The sequence below is a fragment of the Zosterops lateralis genome, assembly GCF_965231275.1.
Source record: "Zosterops lateralis genome assembly, chromosome: 8".
NCBI classification, from domain to species: domain Eukaryota; kingdom Metazoa; phylum Chordata; class Aves; order Passeriformes; family Zosteropidae; genus Zosterops; species Zosterops lateralis.
Window position 1 is genome coordinate 12,933,579 of NC_139768.1, and position 21,007 is coordinate 12,954,585.

Below are 21,007 nucleotides of genomic sequence, written 5' to 3' on the forward strand. Positions count from 1 at the left end.
TTTTACGCGGGGAGATCGTAAGGTCACGGAAGGCAAATGTAACCCCCATGGGTGGCTCTGTAGAGGAGGCGTCTCCGCCCCCCGGCCCCCCTGGGCGGCTGTGCCATCGCCGCCCGGGCTGGGCGCAGGAGCGGGCAGGAAGCGATTGTGCAGCCGCTCCCGTGTCCGCGCCAGCGTCCCTGTGCGCTCCGCTCCCCGAGACCTCAATCACTGCCAGCCTGCTCCTTAATTAAGGAAAATCGGTACCCGGCTCCTTTAAAGGTGCCCTAATAGAAAAGGGGGTGGAGAAGAGCGAAGACTGGTGTCTTTTTAACCTTGCTGAAGGACGCAGCAGTATTTATTGACGTATGCAAATAACCAGGGGGAGGAGGTGGAGGAGGAGGGTGCTTGGAAAAACAGGAACCAGAATCAGTTTCTCATTGCAGGGTGAGAGCTCTGAGTTCCGGTGTAAGAGAAAAGAGACGTGGCGAAATTGCTGTATATCTCTGCCCTATAAACACATCTCTCATTTAGATTGAAGGGAAACAAGGCATCAAAAAGGGTGAAGCATCTTAAAAAATATTTTAAAGGCAATCTAGCACGATCAAAGGTTACATATTCCTAAATGGGGGAGGGGGAAGATTACGGGTTTGCCTTGCAATATGCTGTAGCATAGTACTAGCAATAGGACGAGATTTTTGGCTGGCAGATGATTAAAACGGACTGGCTTGTGGTATGAATGACAATGTTAATAATCTGTCTTTGTGGTTTTTTCCCCTACTGTTTCAGCTGCGCAAACCATGCAGGATGATTTACTGATGGACAAAAGCAAAGCCCAGCCCCAGCAGCAGCGGCAGCAGCAGCAGCAGCAAGATCCAAACTCAGCAGAAGCCCCCTCTACACCCATCTCGTCGGAGACACCCAAACCAGAAGACAACAGCTCAGTGACTAGTATCGGCACATCAGCTCCTTCCCAAAATAGCAAGGAGAAGATGCAGATGGAGTCCCCCATTTTGCCTGGCTTGAGCTTTCACCAGCCTCAACAAGAACCTGCAGCCGGCACCTCCTTGTCTCCCTCGTTTGGCAGCACCTGGTCTACGGGGACCACAAACACGGTGGATGATAGCTTTTTCCAAGGGATTACTCCAGTCAATGGGACAATGCTTTTCCAGAATTTTCCACACCATGTCAACCCTGTATTTGGTGGCACTTTCTCACCTCAGATTGGCCTAGCTCAGACTCAACACCACCAACATCAGCAGCAGCAGCAGCAAGCTCAGCAGCAGCAGCAGCAGCGGAGGTCACCTGTGAGTCCTAATCAGGCGCCTTTCGCCCAGAGAAATGCTGCTTACAGCCATCAGCCCATCATGACCAGCAAACCGTCTTCCTCCTCTGCCTCTTCTTCTTCTTCCTCCAGCTGGAATAACCATCAAAACGCAGCTTGGAGTACACCTTCCAACCCTTGGGGTGGGCTGCAGGCTGGTAGGGACCCTCGAAGGGCAGTTGGAGTGGGGGTTGGCGTGGGAGTAGGAGTCGGAGTGCCCTCCCCCCTCAATCCCATTTCACCCCTTAAAAAACCCTTCTCCAGCAATGTCATTGCCCCTCCGAAGTTCCCACGGGCTGCACCCTTAACCCCCAAATCCTGGATGGAAGACAACGCGTTCAGGACGGACAATGGCAACAATCTGTTGCCTTTTCAGGTAAATGAATACATGCACCTTCTGCATGATTACAGCTATCACAAATTGGTATTTTTTGTGGGGCTGTGTTTCATGTTACCGTTCTGTCTGAGTGGCATCTCCATAACTCGTATTTTCATCATATAGTCACCTTACATGAAAAGAAGTGGGGTTGAACCTAGGGAGTGCATACACAAAGATTTTCCAGTTCTAGCTTACAGTTTGCAGTCTTATTTTTCTTGTAACTTATTGTTAAATGTGGAGTATGGGAGGTTTTTGTTGTCGTTTTTTGCTTCTTATTTTAGCATCTGGAAGGTAGGAGCCTTCATGAAAAACAGGTTCAGCAGACTACGTTCCCTTGGTGCTGTGTTAGAATTCTTTTTCATATTCTGCCATATGTGAGAAAGCTGAGATGTTGAAATTGCTGGCTTCAGTTTTCTAACTGGGCTGTTAATTTTAACCCAAGATGCTCCTTGACCTGAAATCCAGCTGATTATTTTATCACTGTTGCAATAACTAATTGTCCTTATGTTGTGGTGGGATTTAACGGGGAGTCTGTCCACATAAAGCATCCATATGAAAAGCTGTGTACATCTAATACGTACACCCTGCTGTTATATTCACACTGGACGTTCTGAATACATCTCGAAGCAGCGTGGGTGTGTATGGAAAGAGTGGCGTATCTGTCCTTTCCAGTAAGGAAATGCCTGATACAATTGACATGATTTAGAAATGGCAGGGAGGTATTGTATAAAATAAACCATTTTATGCAGTTCAGAATATTTGCAGAGAAAAGAGACAATAGGACACGACCTTCAGAGCCATATTGCAATGGAGTCTATTTACTAGCTACATAGCTCTGAAATATTTAAAGCTGCAGTGCCCTTCACTGTTTTTTTTTTTTAATCTATGACGACAAAGCAGATCAATTGCAGCTGAAACTGGGCCAAATGGAAGATTTGCAATTTTAATGCAGAATGAAACCTGTCATGGTGTGAAATCCATTTTAAGTTGATAAAAAGCAGAGCTTGCACTTGCAGTTATATGTATACTAGGTGAAGTGAATCTCGGACTTTTTCTAGATTAGCTGTTTTGGTGTCAGACAAATCAAAATTTTCTGCTTTGAAATACAGTTAAATCATTCATATGCACTTGCTCTTTAGGTATTTGTTTTCTCAAGAAAGTATGATCTCTCAAACATTTTTAACTTACCAGTTTGGTAAGAATAGCATTTAGATTGACACTTAGTTTTAGAAACACAGTTAAAAAAAAAAAATCAAACAAATGCACCCACACCCCCATTATTTTTGGAGACTGAAGTAAAATATATGCACTTTCCAGGCCTATTCAAAGAGGACATCTTATAGTCAGCCCTGAAATTTCATTTTGCTGCTTCATTCTGTTTAAAGGGAGAGTTGCAATTTTTTTATTGGCTGCCCTAAATGAAGGTGGAGTGGCTTCTGGTGAGCTGCTGGTTAATGTCTCTGAAGCACTGAAGGCTGGAGGAAGATTACAATTTAGACACAATACGCCTGGTGTAAATACTGTGTTGCACAGAGCACAGCACCACAAAAGCTAATAGCTCCAGGTCATTTTTTAGGAGTGGGAAATGTGTTTCAATTTACAAGTATTCTTAATTGTCTGCAAGTAAGACATTACAAATTTTGGTATATTTGAATTAGTAGTGAAAGCAACAGTAAATGAACTTATTTCTGTGGTTTGGTTAGTGAGATACCTCTTTAATGAATACAGAACTTTATTATTGTGACTGTAAACTGTCACAAATTAAACTGGCAGACATTTACTCATCACGAGGAGAAAAAAATAGCTAAATAGCTAACTGCTTTTAAAGAGAAATTCTTTTGATTTTGAAATTAAGGTTTCAAAAAAACTTAAAGTATTAGCCAATATGTGAATTTGGAAGCTTGTTTTCTTCTCTGTGAATTTAACCTGGTATTTTCATGTTCAGCTGAAAGCAAATGCTTAGGCTATTCTCAGCACCAGCTGGTGTAACAGTCTGATTTCAGAGACTCGGAACACTTTAATTTCTTTTTTCCTATTAGGTTCCTTTTTTTTTTTTTTTTTTTTTTTTAAACAAGCCACTGAATTTTGCTTATTAAAAATTGTAATCTGGGTTAGTGTTAATTGCTGCTATACTTAACGAAACGCCAAGGACACCTTGAAACCATACTATTGGTAGGAGGCAACTGTTCAGTTACACTGATAAAAATGAAATTCACATTAGTCTCAGAGTTTAATATTTGCTGCCACGGTTTTGGTTGTCTTTTTTCTTCTTCCCCCCACCCCTAAATTGGGCAATACATTGACACAGTAAGTTCTGCTTGTCAGCACTATCAAGCAGTTCTGGCAGGTTTATCCGTTCACATCTGCCACTCTCCATAACTGTGAGGTTTTGAGCTGCTTCAGAAATACCTTCCAGTAAACTTTCTAGCAACACACTTAGGCACATTAGCAAGTCCCTTGTGTTAACCTGTTTTTTCTTGTTAAGATTATGAGGCTTTCTAAGAAAGAAGAAAACTATTAATGGGTTCACTGTTTGAAATGACATCAGGGAGAGCTATTTTGTAGTTCAGGTCTTTGCAGTGATCACAAATTTTGATCAGAAAATATCTATAACCAAGATTTGTGTTCTGAGTCTATAATATTTGAAGACAGTTGATACTCAGCTAATAGTATATCTTGTTCTAGGAAAAAATGTTCAATTTGAAAATGTTTCTCTTAAAACATGCATATGAAGCAATATGCTGGGTATTTTCATACCTTAATTTGAGTAATGCTTTAGCACATCTTGTATGTCAAAACCAATTGGTGTCTGTCCCAAGGAGTTGTGCTACAGGATGTATCAGAAGATTTAAAATACCACTTGGTAGGAATTTTGCAGGTGTTTGCCTTTTGATTGGTGTGGAAAGGCCCATAAAAATGCTTTGAAGGAGGCTACATTCATATACTTACTCAGAAAAATTGACTGCAATGTATTAAAAAGAAATATGAAGATACAAAGCTGATAGTTGAAAGGAAAAAGAGAAGTGATCAGCCTGGAATGAAATGTAATGTAGCAAGTAAGAGCTGGAGGTGAGATCATGGGAACAGATGTGGAACGAGGCCAGATAGGAAATACAGATACCTGGTCAGTTTGTTCTTCTGAATATTCTTTGGCTTCTGAGTGGTTCAGATGAAGGATCTCTGCTGCCATGTGGAAGTGGTCATGTTGTGCTATTGTGTTAGGTGATCCTCAGCTCTGGCATTTGAGGCTGGCATGAACTGATTGTCCCTGGGATGCTGCTCTCCTGGCACTGGCTCAGTTCCTTTTTCCAGCAGAGTAGTGGGGCTTGTGCAGAGCTACTGTCATCTCCTGCTTCTGAGCTGTTCCCACTGTTCTCTTTCCCTTCGCTTGTCTCAGGTAAATAGTGCATTTCTTTTGGCTTTTGGCCATGGGAAGATACTGGGACACAGCTTGTGGGGTTAGGAGGATTGATAGTGCCTGAAATAGATCCTTGGAGGCAAGGATAAGAAATTCTCCTTGCAGGGAAGATGGAGAAGGAATGAAATGTTTGCAGACCACTATTCTAATTAAGAATGTCTACCTTGTGGATTTTTAATTATAGCAACACTGTAACAATTTTCCAGAAACTGTGCTGAGTTTTGCTGTTTTCCAAGTAATGTTCTTTAGAAACAAGAAATGCATTGCAGTTTGTGCTCTGAAGATTCTGGCATGCATCAAACCATTCTTGGCAGCTTTACTGATAAATATTTCTCTAGCAGAAATAAATAAGGTGGTGTTTATTGTATATGAAGATTTAATGTGCTGTCTTTTGCAGGGAGACTGAGAAAGGATTTTTGGAGATATGTTTTGGTGTCGTGTTTTTTTTCCTCATTGTTTTCGATTGGAATTAGTCTGGACCAGATAAAATGATAAGCTAAATTTAGAAGTTTTATAAAAATTCAGTATTTCATACTTAATCAAAATGCCAATTCTAACATGAAGTGTGTTTGTATTTAAATATAAGTGCATATATATGTATAAATATAGAGGTCAAGTATTGGAACATTCATGAGTGTAACAAAGTTTTGTGTTTATGAGTAAAGGAGTTTTACTGGCTAATAAACTCTGGTGACTAATTTTGAAAAACCTTTTTTAAATCTAGAGGATTTTTTTCAGTCAGAATTAGTTGTATGCAACTATTTAGTAAGTCTATTTAAAGATTAATTTCTAAATTTGTCATTCTGGGCTCTAGCTTCTTGACAGTTTAGTGGGTAACCACACTTAGTACTGTTACTGTTACCTTAAAAACTATTTCTTAACATGTAGTCCAGTCTTAATTTTTCTTGCATGACAATGCACAAGCACTGACAGCCTACAACTTTATGGACAAAAAGAAAAAAAAAGAGAAAAGTACCTATTTCTACCCCCCACACCTTTCTTACATGCTTCTGTTGGAACTCTTAGCTTGCACTGTTTGTAGCCAGATTCTGAATACTAAAATGTGGGAGCACATATCCTGGTATCTCAGTAGTCTTCCAGTGTAACAGATACAACTAACACGTGATGTTCTAGCTAAACAGTCATGAAATATTTCACAATTTTTTGTTAGATTTTAAATTTGATTGAATTGTAAATGTCTGCATTTTCAAATTAACTAAAACATAGTTTTAGTTGGAAAACGTGGAAAAAAAAGCACATGGCTGTTTCATATTCAAAGTGCGATGATTGAGCACTAATTGCTTATTGATCAGAGTTCTGATTTGAAGGGGCCAATCAGTTAAACTGTCAGAGTTAGTGAAGGTGGAGCAAAGGTCTGAGTTCAGTCGGCAGCTGATATTCTGATCAACTCTGTACAAAGACAGGACTTCCTTAAAAACATTAAAGGCATTACCATCGAACAGTGAATCAATAATTCTGTCTTAAAGATTTGATAAAGGATTTATCTGTTTTTGGGAGGGACAGTAGAAGGGAAGGTGAAGGGCATGGAGTTTTGTTTTGCTATTTCCCTTCTTGGAACATCTCTCGCAGTTTCATCTTTTTGCCTAGGCAGCTTTGTGAATGGAATGTAAGAGGAAGAGAGACCTGGAAAAGTAGTGTTTTCAGGTTCTGGTGGTTTTCAAGGGAAACAAAGAGTTTGCTGAGTGAATGATGAATATTTCCATTTGTTAGCAGTTGGTAAAATAGCTCTCCTTTCATTAAGGTCACTCAAAAGCAATTCCTAGCAGACCTATATTAAGGGGAGACTAAAATGTAGCACTATTTAGTTTAAAGTTTGAAAGTGATCTTAAACAGTACATGTCTGAATTTTGCTTCTGTTCTAGACTTTACAGTTTTAGGCTATCTCATACATTCTGTACCTAAATTTAGGGTAGTATTGCCATGTTTTGTTTCATTATTTTTTTAAATCCAATTTTTCCATATTTCACAGAAACATTGCTTGTAAGTGATTATTAGAATGGTGCATATACTGGTACTAAGCAGTTGTCTCAGTAGTTAGAAGAATCTAAAATTTTTGTATATAGAATTATATCTTCATTTGTGTAATAATTTTATTATGTGTAAATTTTAGAATTTTAAAAATGCAAGTTGTGAAAAGTCATAGAAACTTTGCTTGTGTTCGTTCAGAGTTGGTCAACATTTCAATTTTCCTAAATTTGTTATATGATTCTGTCTTTTCCTACAAGCTGCAAGTAGGATTTGTAAATCACAATTAATTGATGTCTTCCTTTTCCTCCTTGTGAACAAGTGGCTTTGTCCCTTTATTGCATGTTTCTCAAGCTCATTCCAGAGATAAAGTTGTCAATTTTTCTAAGGTCTTATAGGAGAGAAAGACTGTGTCAATCAGGATAGATATTGATCTGCTTTGTCACAATAGTGTTAGAAGAGATGATGTGAAGTCCATTCTGCAGAGGTAAATAAGAGGCACAGAGTTTGGGAAATTAATTTTATTCTCAATGTTCAATCTGAGAAGACTAAAAAAATTGTAGTTTTTTTCTGAAATGTTTAGAAAACACGTTTTTTGAAAACAGAACAGCCACTGCAATCTCTTTTTAGTTTGCTGTTTATGTGAACTTCAAATTAGGCATGAAAAAGTGAAGACAACAAATTGGTTCCTGTGAAAGCTTTTAGTTTATGCTACATACCAATTACTCAGGAATTAAGAACTTTTCATCAGGGAAGAGAAAGGAAGCAAAATATTTAATTTCTTTGATACCCACTTTTCCTTCAGCTGTGAATGTTCTCTGCACATCTTCCAGATTCTGGAAAACCTACTAATGTTCTTCCTGATTCTTTTTTTCTGGATGGCTTTGCAAAATTTGCAAGAATTTGCAACAGTTTTCTTTTAAATTCTTAGAGTCTAAATAAACTATTTAAGCAAAACCACAGATTCTGTTGCGTATTAGGATGATAAACTTCACATGATTCATCACCCAAGTTATGATCAACTCTAATTCTTTGTTCTTGGTTTAACAAAGTTAATGAAAGTTCTGTGTACAGAGCACTGTCAATAGTGGGCATGGTCCCTTTTCTTTGTTTTATCCACCTTTGAACTGTTCAGCTGCTTTCAAACATCTGTTTCTTCCTGTTCTGAATTTTAATTTTTTTTTTCCAATGAGGCTTCTCTTTGAGTTGGCCTCCCCTATTCCGCTTTCTTTGTCAAAGTTTCAGGTTACAGAGGAAGGCCCGATAGATCCCTGTATTGTAAGCCAAATTGTGTTCACTTAGTCCTATGCAAAATTAATAGCATGAGGGGTTTAAGTAGATATAATCAAATTCAGGGAGAATGGAATTTTCAGAAATACTGGCTAGAAGTTCTAAATTCTAGAAATTTAGACATTTTAACCAAGTAATAACTTAGTCTGAACATGCAAAACTGATTTTCTTTCCTTATGCCCAAACTGAGCTTCCAAAATGTATGACTTGGGATGGATTTTCACACAAGTTGACAAAAAACCCACTTCTGACATAAATGAGAAATCATTCATTATGGCTATATCATGGACTTTTTATATGTGATTTTGGTTTTTGTCGTAATCATAAATGAATGTTCTGGTGAAACTCATCTTTCCCACATGGAAGAATTATTGTGAAGGTGCTCAGCTTAAAAAGATTAATCCTAAAAAGTTATTTTTGGCAACACTGTAGGCAACTTAAAGCTGATGTTTTAATGAGAAATGTCAGACAACAAAGAAATGTCAGACAACAAAGAAATTCACCCACCAAAGCTCTGTGGGTTTTACTCTCTTTTTTGCAGGTAAGACTCAAAGAAAGTCTTGGGAATTGTAGCTTCTTCTGGAAATTGCAGATTCTTCTGGAAATTGCAGAAATAAACAGAGCAAACATTTTGTTTTAAAATGCTTGAATGGTTAAATATTGCTTTGGATTAAATGAAAATTCCTAATTCCTTGTTGAAAGTTGCTGCTTCATTCTGCTGAAGTATCTTGCTTTGTGAAAGAGATGTCTTAAAAGCATTAATGAATTAACATGGAGGTAGCTAGTGTTACTCCCATTTGCCACATGACCTTAACATTTATAAAAGGTTAACAAATTTTTAATGTATTAACTGATTGTTAGCATGTTAACAGATGCCTTATAGGCAAATCTAGTATCATCTACTGATGTCCTTAGTAAGTGTTAAGGTGTGTAATAGCCAAGTGTGTAAAATGTTTATAGCACACTTTGTGGGCTTGAAATTTTTAAAACTACTTATAAAGATGACTTTTAGTTTTAAATCTTGATGCCCACAACAGTCTGACCTAATTATTTCACCTTGCTAAATAATTTCCTTTCTCATGTATTCTCTCCAGGATCATATTGTTTCTTCCTGTGACAATTGGAAAAAAAAAATTAAGAGCAGTGAGACCTCTCACGTTAACTGAAAGGGTTTTTCTTAAAATTCAGAAAGCCTGAAGTAGCAGCTGACTGTGCAGCAGGAAGACTGAGAACAAGAGAGTAAACAAAAGTCAGGAACAAGAAAAAGAAGGACTTCTATAGTACAGAATGGAAGGAAAGCTGTGGCATTTTCAAGTATGGTAATCCAACGTGACAGAATACCCATTCACTTTCTGTGGATGAGAATTTCTGCAAATAAAATGTTGAAAAGTTTGGACCACATTTAACATTTAGTGGTAAGGGTCCTCAGGTGGGTGGCTCCTGCGACTTTTGGCTGCTAATAAGTGAAGTTGTACTGTGACTTCTGAGTAAAAAAATCAGCCATAATTGTCAGCAGATTTTACAGGTGGTGTATCAATGCAAGTTTCTGCAGACAGTCTTATCTCCCTTGTCTAAACAGGAACACACTCTTCTGATGTGGTTTTACAAAGCAGAAGATTACTTACATAACAATTTTTTCTTCCTAGGCAAGGGAGAAGTACCTGCTGTTGTGTATGCCATTCAAAACTACTTGAAAATTGATTGTAGTAAATTTTACAGGTTTTTTGAAAGGCTTCACTTTGTATAGAAACTGCAAAGTTTTCTTGCAAATTATTTTGCTTGCACAGTAGCTTTGTTTGAATATAAACTTGAACTGGTGAATGTCTCCAAATATAGCACAGTCCTTGGCTCCACTGGACACGTAAAGCTAGGAGAATTAATTTAAAAGAACAAACACAGTGAAAATAGCTTTCTTTATGAATACAGGTGTGCATAGATGCATAAGGCAACCAAATGAGATGCAGAGTTTTTCATACAACCTACAATTTCATTTACCTTTTCACATAACATTTATCTTTGTGGTTTATAATTGTCCAGAAATCAACTGAAAAACTCCTGTATTTCTCTTTTCTGAGTCGTTCTTACTGGTTGATGAGGTCCCACTTTATGGTGGAGATTGAGTCCTTGAGGTTGTGACCTTGTAGTTGGTGCTATTAAATATCAGTCTGCTTTGCTGCAGTTCTTCAGCTCTTTTTGTATGATGAGCTTATCTCCTCTGGGTTGATCATGTCTTGTAAATATTATTATTGTGTTTCTACTTTAATAACTGACATTACTCATTTCAAGTATCTCAAGTGATCTCAACAAAACTGGTCTCAAGATTTGCCCTTAAGAAACCGCATTATTCACTTTTCTTTAGCAGATTCTGTTGAGCACTGGCAGTTCTTTCCCGTTTTGCCATTTTCTTCCTTACCCCAATTGCACTGGTTACTTTTTTGTCTCCATTTACATGATTACTTTGCCTGTAGCACCATGTGAAATGCTCTGTGGAAGTCCTCGTTAGATCAGCCATATCCTAATCTTTCAAGAAGCAGGAATCGTCTTTTCCAGGGTATTGCGTCAGTAACACATAATGCTACATTATTTCTGCACTGCACTTTGGAAAAGATGAAATCCTTGAATTTCAGTCAAGAAAACTGGAAACTGTGTTTGTCATCGAGAGTTTCATATCCTGCATCAGTTATTGCAGTTCTTTAATTTTTATTTTGGTGGTCAGATATACACAGTACTGACCTTGTTGCTTGGTCTAGCTTTAGTGGTTCCACTGATGGCCTTACTGACTCTGGCTCCTTTTGATTATGATGTTGCCATGCCCCTCATCTGTTACTGAGCTGGATAGATGATATTGCATTCTCTTACTGCTTATCTGTCTTCTCAGCTCACCCTTGTTTACCTGATTTTCCTCTGAATGGGAAGAACAGTTATGGAGGGTACATTATTTTCTCCTCATTTCTTCTGGTGTTTTTAAATCTTTTTCTCAGTCTTGCTAGACTTTTTCTACACATTTATGGTCCAAGGTATTCATGCTGACCTTCTTACAGTTTCCCTGAATATATGAAGGAACCTGTCAGTTTTTATTATCCTGTGTAAAAAAAAAAAAGAGAGAGAATTCTGTAATTCTGTTGCAAATTAGGCAGGCTTTTATCTCAAGACATTTTTTCCTGTCTGAAGCAATCTTTACTAAATTTGCCATGTGCTAATCAGTTTAGCTCTTATGATGTAAAAGGAAAGTGCTTTTCCTGCTCGTATGAATATGGTTTTCAATTTCTGCATAAAGGTTTCCTTTTGGTTAATTGGCTGTTCACACTTGTACTTGTGTCTTGTAAGTGATTTCTGAATTATTTTAATTAAATCCAAATGTGCAGCAGTAATTTGAATGCATAACACCTACCTGACAACACAACTGCTCATGGCCTCCTCTTATCTAAGAGAAGTATTTTTTATTCTGGTTATTTTAAAGAATTTTAATGTAAGTGTTCAGGCATTTTATACATGATACAGTTAGTTATTCTTTTCCTCATATCCTCTGTGCCTTTAAGCCCCTTAGGCAATAAAAGATGGAAGTATGCATAGTGTAATTCAGTTACTATTTTAATATATTATCATATGAAGGTAATATATTTAATAAATTAATTCTGAATTTGTTGTTAAATGGAACTTTTTTTGGTACATGCAATGATTCAGTACTTGCCACTGGAAAAGTTCCTTTGTTTATAAATTTTGTTATGAAATGGAATTGCTTGCATATAATTGATCTGAAGAGTTGCTTCTAATTAAAACATAATTTGGGACTGGGACTTCTTTGCTTTGCTTCTGCCCTTCCTTCTTCTAAGTGGAGCTTGATGTTACAAGTGGTCTTTGGATTGCTGCTGTCTGCTGTTTCCTGCCTGTTCAGTTGCATATATGCAGCCTTTGGTAATTTTGCAGATGATCAAATATGTAATAGCAAATATTTTTAAATTAGAGTTTCTAACATAGTGACACTTTAGGAAGAGGTTTGCCTGGTATGTCACTGGCTGTACTGGAGTCTTCAGCTCGTGTTTAGAGGTAGGTGCACTGCTTGAGAAAGCCTGTAGTTCTGTTTCCCTTACATGAAGGTGTCCGAGGCAGCTTGGGATTCTGTGTTTGATTATGTCCTTGATAAAGTCCCAGGATGGACAAGATTTGCTGCCTAACTATTCTCAGTCCCCTTAGGAAGAAGGTGATAGAGTGGGTTGTTGTGTGCCACAATTTATCGTGCATATTAATCTTGCTATAACAGTATAAAGTTAGGACTTAGTTCACATGAGTAATTGCTAAGTAATTAGTAATTACAAGTATATTGCAACTAATAGGTTAATTTTTTTCTTTAAATCCTGCTGGATGAAAAGTGACATCACACTTCAAAGGTCACCTCCTGGTCTTCTCTGGGAGCTGTTTTTCATTGCGAGTGTTTCTGGCCTGGTTCAGGCCTGTGAGTAAATATTGGTGAATGGCCCCAGTTCCCCCCAAGCCTTACAAACAACAATCCCCACTGTACCATTTCCTCTTCTGAAATGGAACATGACTGTCCTCTCTAAGGACAGTTCTCCAGACCTGGAGGTGAGGATCTTGTTCTGTGTGAACAGATGAAACATGGTACCTCTCTCTTATTGAAATAGCTACTGGAGTTCTGACGCTTACAAGATTTTTTTCAGGAGACACTATTTCCTGAGCACAACAGAAGTGGAACAGGAGCATGACATGTGCCATTTAGATGTTAGTCACATTTTTCTTAAAAGCACAATGATTTAGGGTGAGAGACAGTATTTTATTTGTCATCAAGCTTAAACGTTTCAGTGACACTTTTTTTTCCCCCCTCTTACCAATATATTGCTTGTCACTGATGATCAGTAACTGTTCAGACAAAACCGTTGTTTCAGAGAAATCCTTGTCTCCTTTGCTTGGTGGCCATAGTAAATGAAGCTACTGGGCAATGGTGCTCAGACATCTGTTTGACAGTGATTACTTGTGTTCTTTCCTATCTCCCATTTTGTCTCATTATGCTCTCATACCACGAGACAGACTGTAAATCTTTGAGACAATAGCTTCCTTACGCAACATGTCTCTACTGTCTCTTACATTCTGCAGTCCAGCCTGTGAAGTGGGGTTATTCAGATCCTTTCATGCTGTAGCATCCGCAGTACTCCCTCCTCCTTTGCCTCTCTGCGGTGCTTTCGTGTTGCAAATTGAGGTTTGCACTTGTGCTGGTTTTTCTGGCGAGGAGTTCTTTAGTCAGTGTTACTTTTTCCTTGGTTTGGGACACAGGCAACGTTCTACTGAACAGAGTAGTAGAAGCCCAAAGGTAACTTATCAGTGCTGAACTCTTGCACAGCAGGCCAATGAACCAGTTAAATTATGTCATTTTAATAGCTCAAGAGTATAATGAATGGGCTTGTAAATTCTAATGCTGACATCTTTTTTTTTCCACTGGCTTGTTTTTGTGAATTGATGGTCATCTTGGGTGTAACTACTTTAATCTTATATTTTCCAAGTGTTAGAACCATTTGTTACTGGAATCAGTAACTATAATAGAAAGTGGATACATCAGCTTTTTGAGATGCATTCAGCAGTAGGACTGATGAGCAGATTTTTATCTGAAGCATCACATTGAACAAAATATGACTAAACATAAATCCTGTCACTGAGTGCTCAGTCAGTTGTACTGTCTGCAGATCATTCCCTACAGCAGTGTAATGGCTGTAAAAATAATAGATGTTTTGTTGATCCTTCTGATTTTGATTTTTTTGGGGGGTAGGGTTCTTGTTTGGTTTTTTAAAATATGTTGTTCAGTTGTTTTCATGGCAAAAGATGATGCTTGAAATATTAATTGTGTTACATTATTATATTTCTGTTTACAAAGATGGTAGCAAGGTAAAAGGTGGTGTTACCCATTGCAGCATTTGACTCTGTGCTTGACTGTCATTGAATGGAGAAATAACACTAGTGATCATGTAAATAGTATGCCTGGCATATTCTAAAAATGTGTATTGGAAGAATAACTAACTTATCAGCTCTATTTAGGAAAATGCAGAGTAAATTCAATTACTTTCTTCCCCCACTTTGCAAGCAAATATTGAGTATTCAGGAACTTGACAGGATATTCTCTTTAGTGAGTATGATGCCAAGTCTCATAGCTATAAAGATTGAGCTTTCTTATATATATTTTGGACATGTATTAAGGATGTGCAAAAAGGGAATCTCAACTGCGAAGGAAAGGGAAACTTGAACCAAATAATACAATTTTTATTAGGTTTTGTAATTCTGTATAATGCTGATTGTGATGGTATCTCTTCCAAGTTCTGTGCTTTTTAATTAATCTGAAAATAAAAATTACGAACATTTCACTAAAAGATTTTAGAATTCAGAATTTATAAGGGGTTAAAGTTTGAATACAACTTTAGCTTTCTTTGTGGAAAAATTGCTTGAGTAGGTCAAGTTTTCAAGGCTTTTGGATTCAGTCCGAGTTCTTGCATGTTAACTATAAAAGTTTATATAACGCAGACAAGGTGACTAAATATTAACTAGGGTTTTGAAATGTTATTTTTCAAATTACATGGAAATGTTTCCATAATCTTTATACAGATATTGTTTTATGTGTGTATTAAACTTCCTTATTTTTCTTAGAAGACTTCTAAATAGGCTTTAAAAAATTCACCTTTTGCCCAGTGAACTTCTGAACACCTATGAAAATAAAATGTGCTACAGTTGGTAATGGTGAGAAAAGACAAATATGTGAGAAGCTGATGTGTTCTGTGCACATTCCAAGAGCAGCAATAACATAAGAAAATATTCCCCAATTTGTTCCAGTAAAGGAACACAATAAATCCACCTTAGTTTACTACTACCCAAAATTAACTGAAAAGATAAAAAAGAAAGTGTAATTCAAATAAAATTCCATTAAAGCTTGGTGTTAGTAGCTGTGCCTCATTATGGGTATAGACAAATTTATCCCATTGTTCCATCCTACCTACATTTTATGTCTTCTTGTTTGATTTGGTTTATTTCATTTTTATTAAATATAATATAAGGAAGAATTACTGAAATTTCTGGTTGTTCTAGTTCTGTGTGCATCTGGCTTGTCAGTCATGTTGTTATTGGCAGCGTTCCAGCACCAAGCTGCAAAGGAAGTAACACTTGCTATTTACATTTTTTTTATTCTTTTGTACAGTGATAATTTTACTTTACCATGTGACTGTATTGCTCAGATTTCCTATATTTTGAAAGACTTTTTTTTTAACTTCCTTGAGAATGCAGGTGGGATTGCATCCCAGCTGAAGCTGCAAGAAGTAAAGGACTGCCCAGTGAGCATTTAGAGCGTGCTGTATGTGATCGTTCATGTGCACCATCGTGGCATGTTGGGCATGTCCCAAGCTAAACTTCAGAATACTTTTTTTTTTTTTTTTTCATTTGTTGGTTTTGCTATTTTGAATTGAGATACTGAAACAAGACAAACTTGTTTTCCTCGTGTTCTCAGTAATAACCTGTGCTGCAGGTGCTAGAATAGAGTGAGTGAGCCCTGTTTGATACAGTGCTGGCACTTTACCCTGTATTTATTCAAAGCTCTGCTTCCATTGACTACAGCTTTGGTTGGCAATGCATAGCAATCCTGTCCAGCCAAATGAAGGTTTATGTCAGGCACAAAAAACCACAGCAGTGACCCCTGTGAAGAAGTTTGCATTGATAGGAAAGTTGTTTAAGCCATAAGAGTTTAAGCTGTTCCCTAGATCTCATTGTTCTGATCCAAATACGACGTGTAATGTCGTGGGCGCTGATGACTCCTGTGAGCCCCACTGGAGTTGTGGTATTCTGGAAATAGTTAATATTTCAGTGAGTTGGAGCCATCTTGTTGCTCAGCAGAGTTGGGTTGTGTGCCACATACTGGTGCAGAAAGCTGAAAAATCTAGGGCAGCATGAAAATATAGAGCGCTGAAATAAATTACTGAAACTGAGATAGTGCTCAGAATGTAGGAAGCTTGGAAGCTTAGTAGGAAGTCAGTGAACTGAAGTATGTAGACCCAGGGAAATGTGTCTTTGGGAGGGTCTGGATACCTGAGAAATTGTTGCTTGCCCAATAAAAAATATGCAGATGAGGGGCATCTCTCAACTCCGTGTGTATTTTATGTTATAGATATATATGAGTGTGGATGGTAGCTGGGCTTGGGCACCGTTTGTTAGATTGCTGACATGCATTCTTAGGGTGAAACTTGTCACTTTTTAACTATACTTTAATAATTAATGGACAAGCGTCTTTTCTGCCATAATCTGCTGCAGAGACAGAAGAAAATGATAGAGCTTCAGCTTTTGGAGCAAGATGCATGTCTCTGCAGTGGGATAGGTCAGTCATTTCCTTTTTTAGTTCATTAGTTCCAACTACTTTGGGCTACCTGTTCAAGCTGAGAGAGTTAGTGAGGAAATCAGGCTGTATAAGATCCACTTATCCCCTGTATGGTCCTAGATACAGATTTGATCTTTACATTGTCATCCATGATGTAGTCATATATTTTTTTCTCATTCTTTATCTTTCCCTCTCAGCAGTGAAGACATGGTTTGTGTATCTACTGGGAGGGACCAGAAGTAGTGCTGGGTATGCCCTGCCCTTACTTGCCCCTGCTGTGAGTCTGAAGGGGGCAAAACAAAGCCTACCAGGTTACAGGGTACAACAAATGGGAAGGAGTTCTTTTTATTTCAAATGGTATAAATGTGTCAATACTTCAGGTACTACTAAAATATATTTGTTTCATAAATAAGATAACTTTCAAAGTTACTTTTGTCTTCCTGGAATTTGCTGATGCACTTATAATAATTCAGCCATCTCCTGGAGTAAGCAACACAGGCATCTGTCCTAGAGATAAACAGACGTCTTCAAAGCACTGTTTTGATTCATTCCTAGAGCTTGTTCATTATATGTGTTGGATGGAGACTGGAGACCTCTGAATAATTATCATGGTTGTGTAATTAAAGACTAGCATAATGCGTATGCACAAAAGTGTAAGATTTAGATAAAATGCACATTATTGTATTTGCTCATTTTATTTTAGTGTATTGACTCTGCAGTTAGTTTTGGCAGCTACTCCTCTTTGGTTTTGATTTCTTTTTTTTAATTAAAAGATTGTAGACACTGTATTATGTGACATTTTTTATCAAACGTACAAGTAAGATATTTAGAGGTAGAAAGTTGAGACCTAACTCCAACCAAAGGTCTGTTTCACCTTCAAAATCTGATCCTGATATGCATTTGTGATTTTTCACTATGCTTAACATGTCCACTTTGAGGAAGTCCATGGCATGGATGAATGTATAGATAACAGACATAAAGGGCTGGGATTTAAAGTTTTGGAACCCATCTCTTCTCTAAGAGCTCTTACTACTAAACTGCTTTTCTTGCTTTCAAGACTGGAGAATTGTAAGAACTGAAATATGCTGCCATATGCACCCAGCAGCTAGCAAGAAGGAGCTGCTGTCTGCACACAGCAGTAATACAATCCAACGTGGGCAGGCTGGACTTAATCTTTTGCTGACTTAATGATTATTCTGTAGCCAAAGGCAGTGCCTGGTAGCTGGAGATTTCTCTTTTATCCATAATGCAGTTTATCTAAGTAGGTCTTAGGAGCTTTGTCTTCTTTAGGAAGATATCCCAGCAAATCTTCCAGACTTGATGGATTTTCAAACTTCTTTTCCAAGTTATTTATTATGCTTTATCACTCTGTATTTTGTATTTTGATTTTAGTTCATGGTCCTAGTCCCAGAAGTTTTTTGCAAAGTTCTCATGTGCTGCTATGAATTGTTTATGTTGTTGGGATTGTTTGGCAATAGATTGGTGGCTTATGAAAACAATGCAAAAGTCAAATCCAGGAGACGAAACAGTATCAGCTCACAAACCAGGAGAACCTGTTCATGCTGAGAAATGAGGAAACATAATTGTGTGTGTGTGTGCAGAAGCACCAGTTGTCTTGAAAAAATTGCTGAATTTAGAAAACAGTTTTCAAATCTGCTGAGTACAAATGAGTTACTACTGAAATGAAAGCTACTGAGAAAAATGGTAATGGCCTTTTTATTTAGGAGCTAGAATGTTAGCCCTTACTTGTGTTTTATCACCCACACTGCAAAGTCTGTAGTCAGCATGCATTATACTTATGCAGTGCCACAACACACTCATAAAATCTGTTGCGTCTAAAATTTCTTTTACTAGATTTATCTTGCTCAAGTGCTATAATGGGAAGTGTTATAATTGCCTGGTAAAGGATTTTGATTAAATTGATCTTCCTGTGTCTAATGTAGATTTGTTTTAATCTTGAAAATATATTGCAAGTTTGTGTGCCCCTTAAAAGGTGAGGAAAGTGCAGCATTTTAACAAGCCTGCCCTGCATAGCCTTGCTGCCATGCTGCGATTTCTTTCTCTTTTTTTTCCATTTGTGTCCGTGTGCACAGCTCCTTGGCAGGTTACAGAACAAAGAAGGACCTCCCAGGGATTTGCTGCTATAGTGGCATACTTAAAATATAACATACATATGTTAATGAAGGGCAATTAAATTCAATTTGTAGGCTGTGTCCTCTTGTGAACTCAATGCCTTCTGACCTCTAAGACTGTAATCTCAGGAATGTTTGAAGCTGGAATAAACTACCATTGTGGCAAAAGCAGCAGTCCTGCCCTTTTGCTCGCCTGCCAGTGTTGGTTTTGCCAGCTCAGCTCTGCTATGGCTGTATAGTAAACCAGATCAGGGCACACATTTGACTTCCTTATCCCTGTTTAGGATATAAGCTATATCTTTGCATTCATATTTTCTCATCAAGAAGATGTTATTGTTGGGTATTGAAGCATCTGACCACTTACATGCAGTACATGTATCTAAAAGACACAAATAGAAAAGGACAACAAAAGTTTTGCTTTGAAGGAATTATATAGATTCTCTTTGATTAAGGAATAATACAGATTCTATTAAATCAATTTATTAATATATCAGTAGAATGGATTTTTTTTCATCGAAGTTAACAATTTTCTTTTCAATTTAGCCTTGCATTTTTTTTAAGGAAGCGATTATAAAATAAAACAAACTTCTCTCCTAGTGTATATTACTAAGAAGTGGGTTGTTTTAACCAAACAAAGTATTCTTTTTGGAGAAAAACCACCCCAACCTCAGCATTTTGGATGTTTTTGTTTGTTTGAGGTTATTTTTTCCCCTAGGCTCTACTTTCGATTTGCTGGACTTACATTTTATTTTATGTTCCAATGTATTGATCTGCTTGGATAGGTGAACAAGTATTCTTTTAAATACAGTTGTTTAAATACAATTGTTGGAATTCAAAGCAACTGTAGAAGACAAAAATCATCAACAATGAGAATTGAAAATCAGTGAGAACATTTGAACTTCAGTACTTAATATAGCTTCTAACAGAAATCAAGTATTATTCTTTGAACATCATATTTGACTGCCAAAAATGCTCAATAGATGAAATAAATGTGTATAGAAAATAATGGTAGTCCACTTACAGAAAATACAACATTAGCACATTGGATAAGGGAAATTGGGTCTTCATTTTAGAGTAGGCACTGTGGAAACATGTGATTTTTGACAGTAAGATTATCTGTATTTTGGAGTTTTCTGTAACAGCAAGCTTTTAATGATGTGTATTTATTTTAATTCCAGAACAGGAATATTAAAAGAAAGGTTAATTATACCAGTGAACTCCCTTCTCTTCTTTAGTTTTATTTAAAGACAGCATAAGAACAATATGGTTCAAGAGAAATAATATTGATTAAGACAGAATTTTATTACTTTTTCTATGGATACTGCTTTTACTCTGAGGATTTTAAAAACTAGTTTTTCAAGCAAGAATGTCTTCTAGTAACCAGCATTGTTCCAGGAATTGTGGGAGCATATTACAAAGAAGGTTTCAGTTTGCAGGGTGGAATGTTAAACCATTCTTTATCAACTGTACCATAATATAGTATACAACTCCCTCCCCCTCTTTATTTTAATGATATTAATGAGAATAGGAAAATTAATTTTTTTAAGCAATAGGATGGCTACAAGGGACCATTCTGTTATACTGTTTTATGGTGTACAGTACTCTGGATACATGGACATTGGTTGATTATTTCCTCCATGGAATTGTTCCTGAACTTTGAAACTTGTTCTTCTAGTAGGCTTGCTAAAGACTGATTCTGGGTTTTGTTTTTCTTTTCTTTTTCCCTTTTACTTACCAAAAGCAAAAGCAGAACTACAGTGAATTAAAAATGGGAGATTCAAACAATACAGACCAGCCCTTGCTCAGGTTTTTGAGTGCCCTACAGTGGAAGTGTTATCCTAGCTTGCCTTTTTTTTTCCCTTGCACCTAGTGTACTTTCCTTAAACCTGTCAGATTAATGTTAGACATTTGAAGAATTATTTGGTACTTTCTGGCACAAAGGTGCCTGCTTGAGCATTGCTTGCTTCTGCTCTGATATTAAGGGAGCACAGTGACAGAAAGCAGATAATGAAGCTGTAAACCAAAAATCTCTGAAACAGTGTCATTTCTCCAGTGTAAGCATTAATACTGATTTATTTCTAAGTTCTTATTTGAATGATAATGTTTAGAATTAGCTATTGCTTGTGTGTATATTTTTAGAAAT

The 21,007-nt window shown here is 37.3% G+C and overlaps 1 protein-coding gene across 9 annotated transcripts in view; it reads left to right on the plus strand.

Moving 5' to 3' along the window:
* The first annotated feature begins 225 nt into the window (after positions 1-225).
* Positions 226-21,007, plus strand: part of CPEB3 (cytoplasmic polyadenylation element binding protein 3) — an 88,873-nt gene continuing 68,091 nt past the window's right edge. For 4 of the 9 annotated variants that reach the window (XR_014590643.1, XR_014590644.1, XM_083866781.1 and 1 more), the window contains exons 1-2: positions 227-426; positions 769-1,679. Coding sequence is in view for 5 of the 9 variants with exons in the window: in XM_083866781.1 (XP_083722907.1) it covers positions 348-426; positions 769-1,679 (990 nt within the window). In the remaining 4 variants the exon portion in view is untranslated. Of the gene's footprint in view, positions 542-768; positions 1,680-16,659; positions 16,733-21,007 lie in introns of those variants that run through there. The other 5 variants (XM_083866782.1, XM_083866785.1, XM_083866786.1 and 2 more) reach the window with 3 other exon arrangements.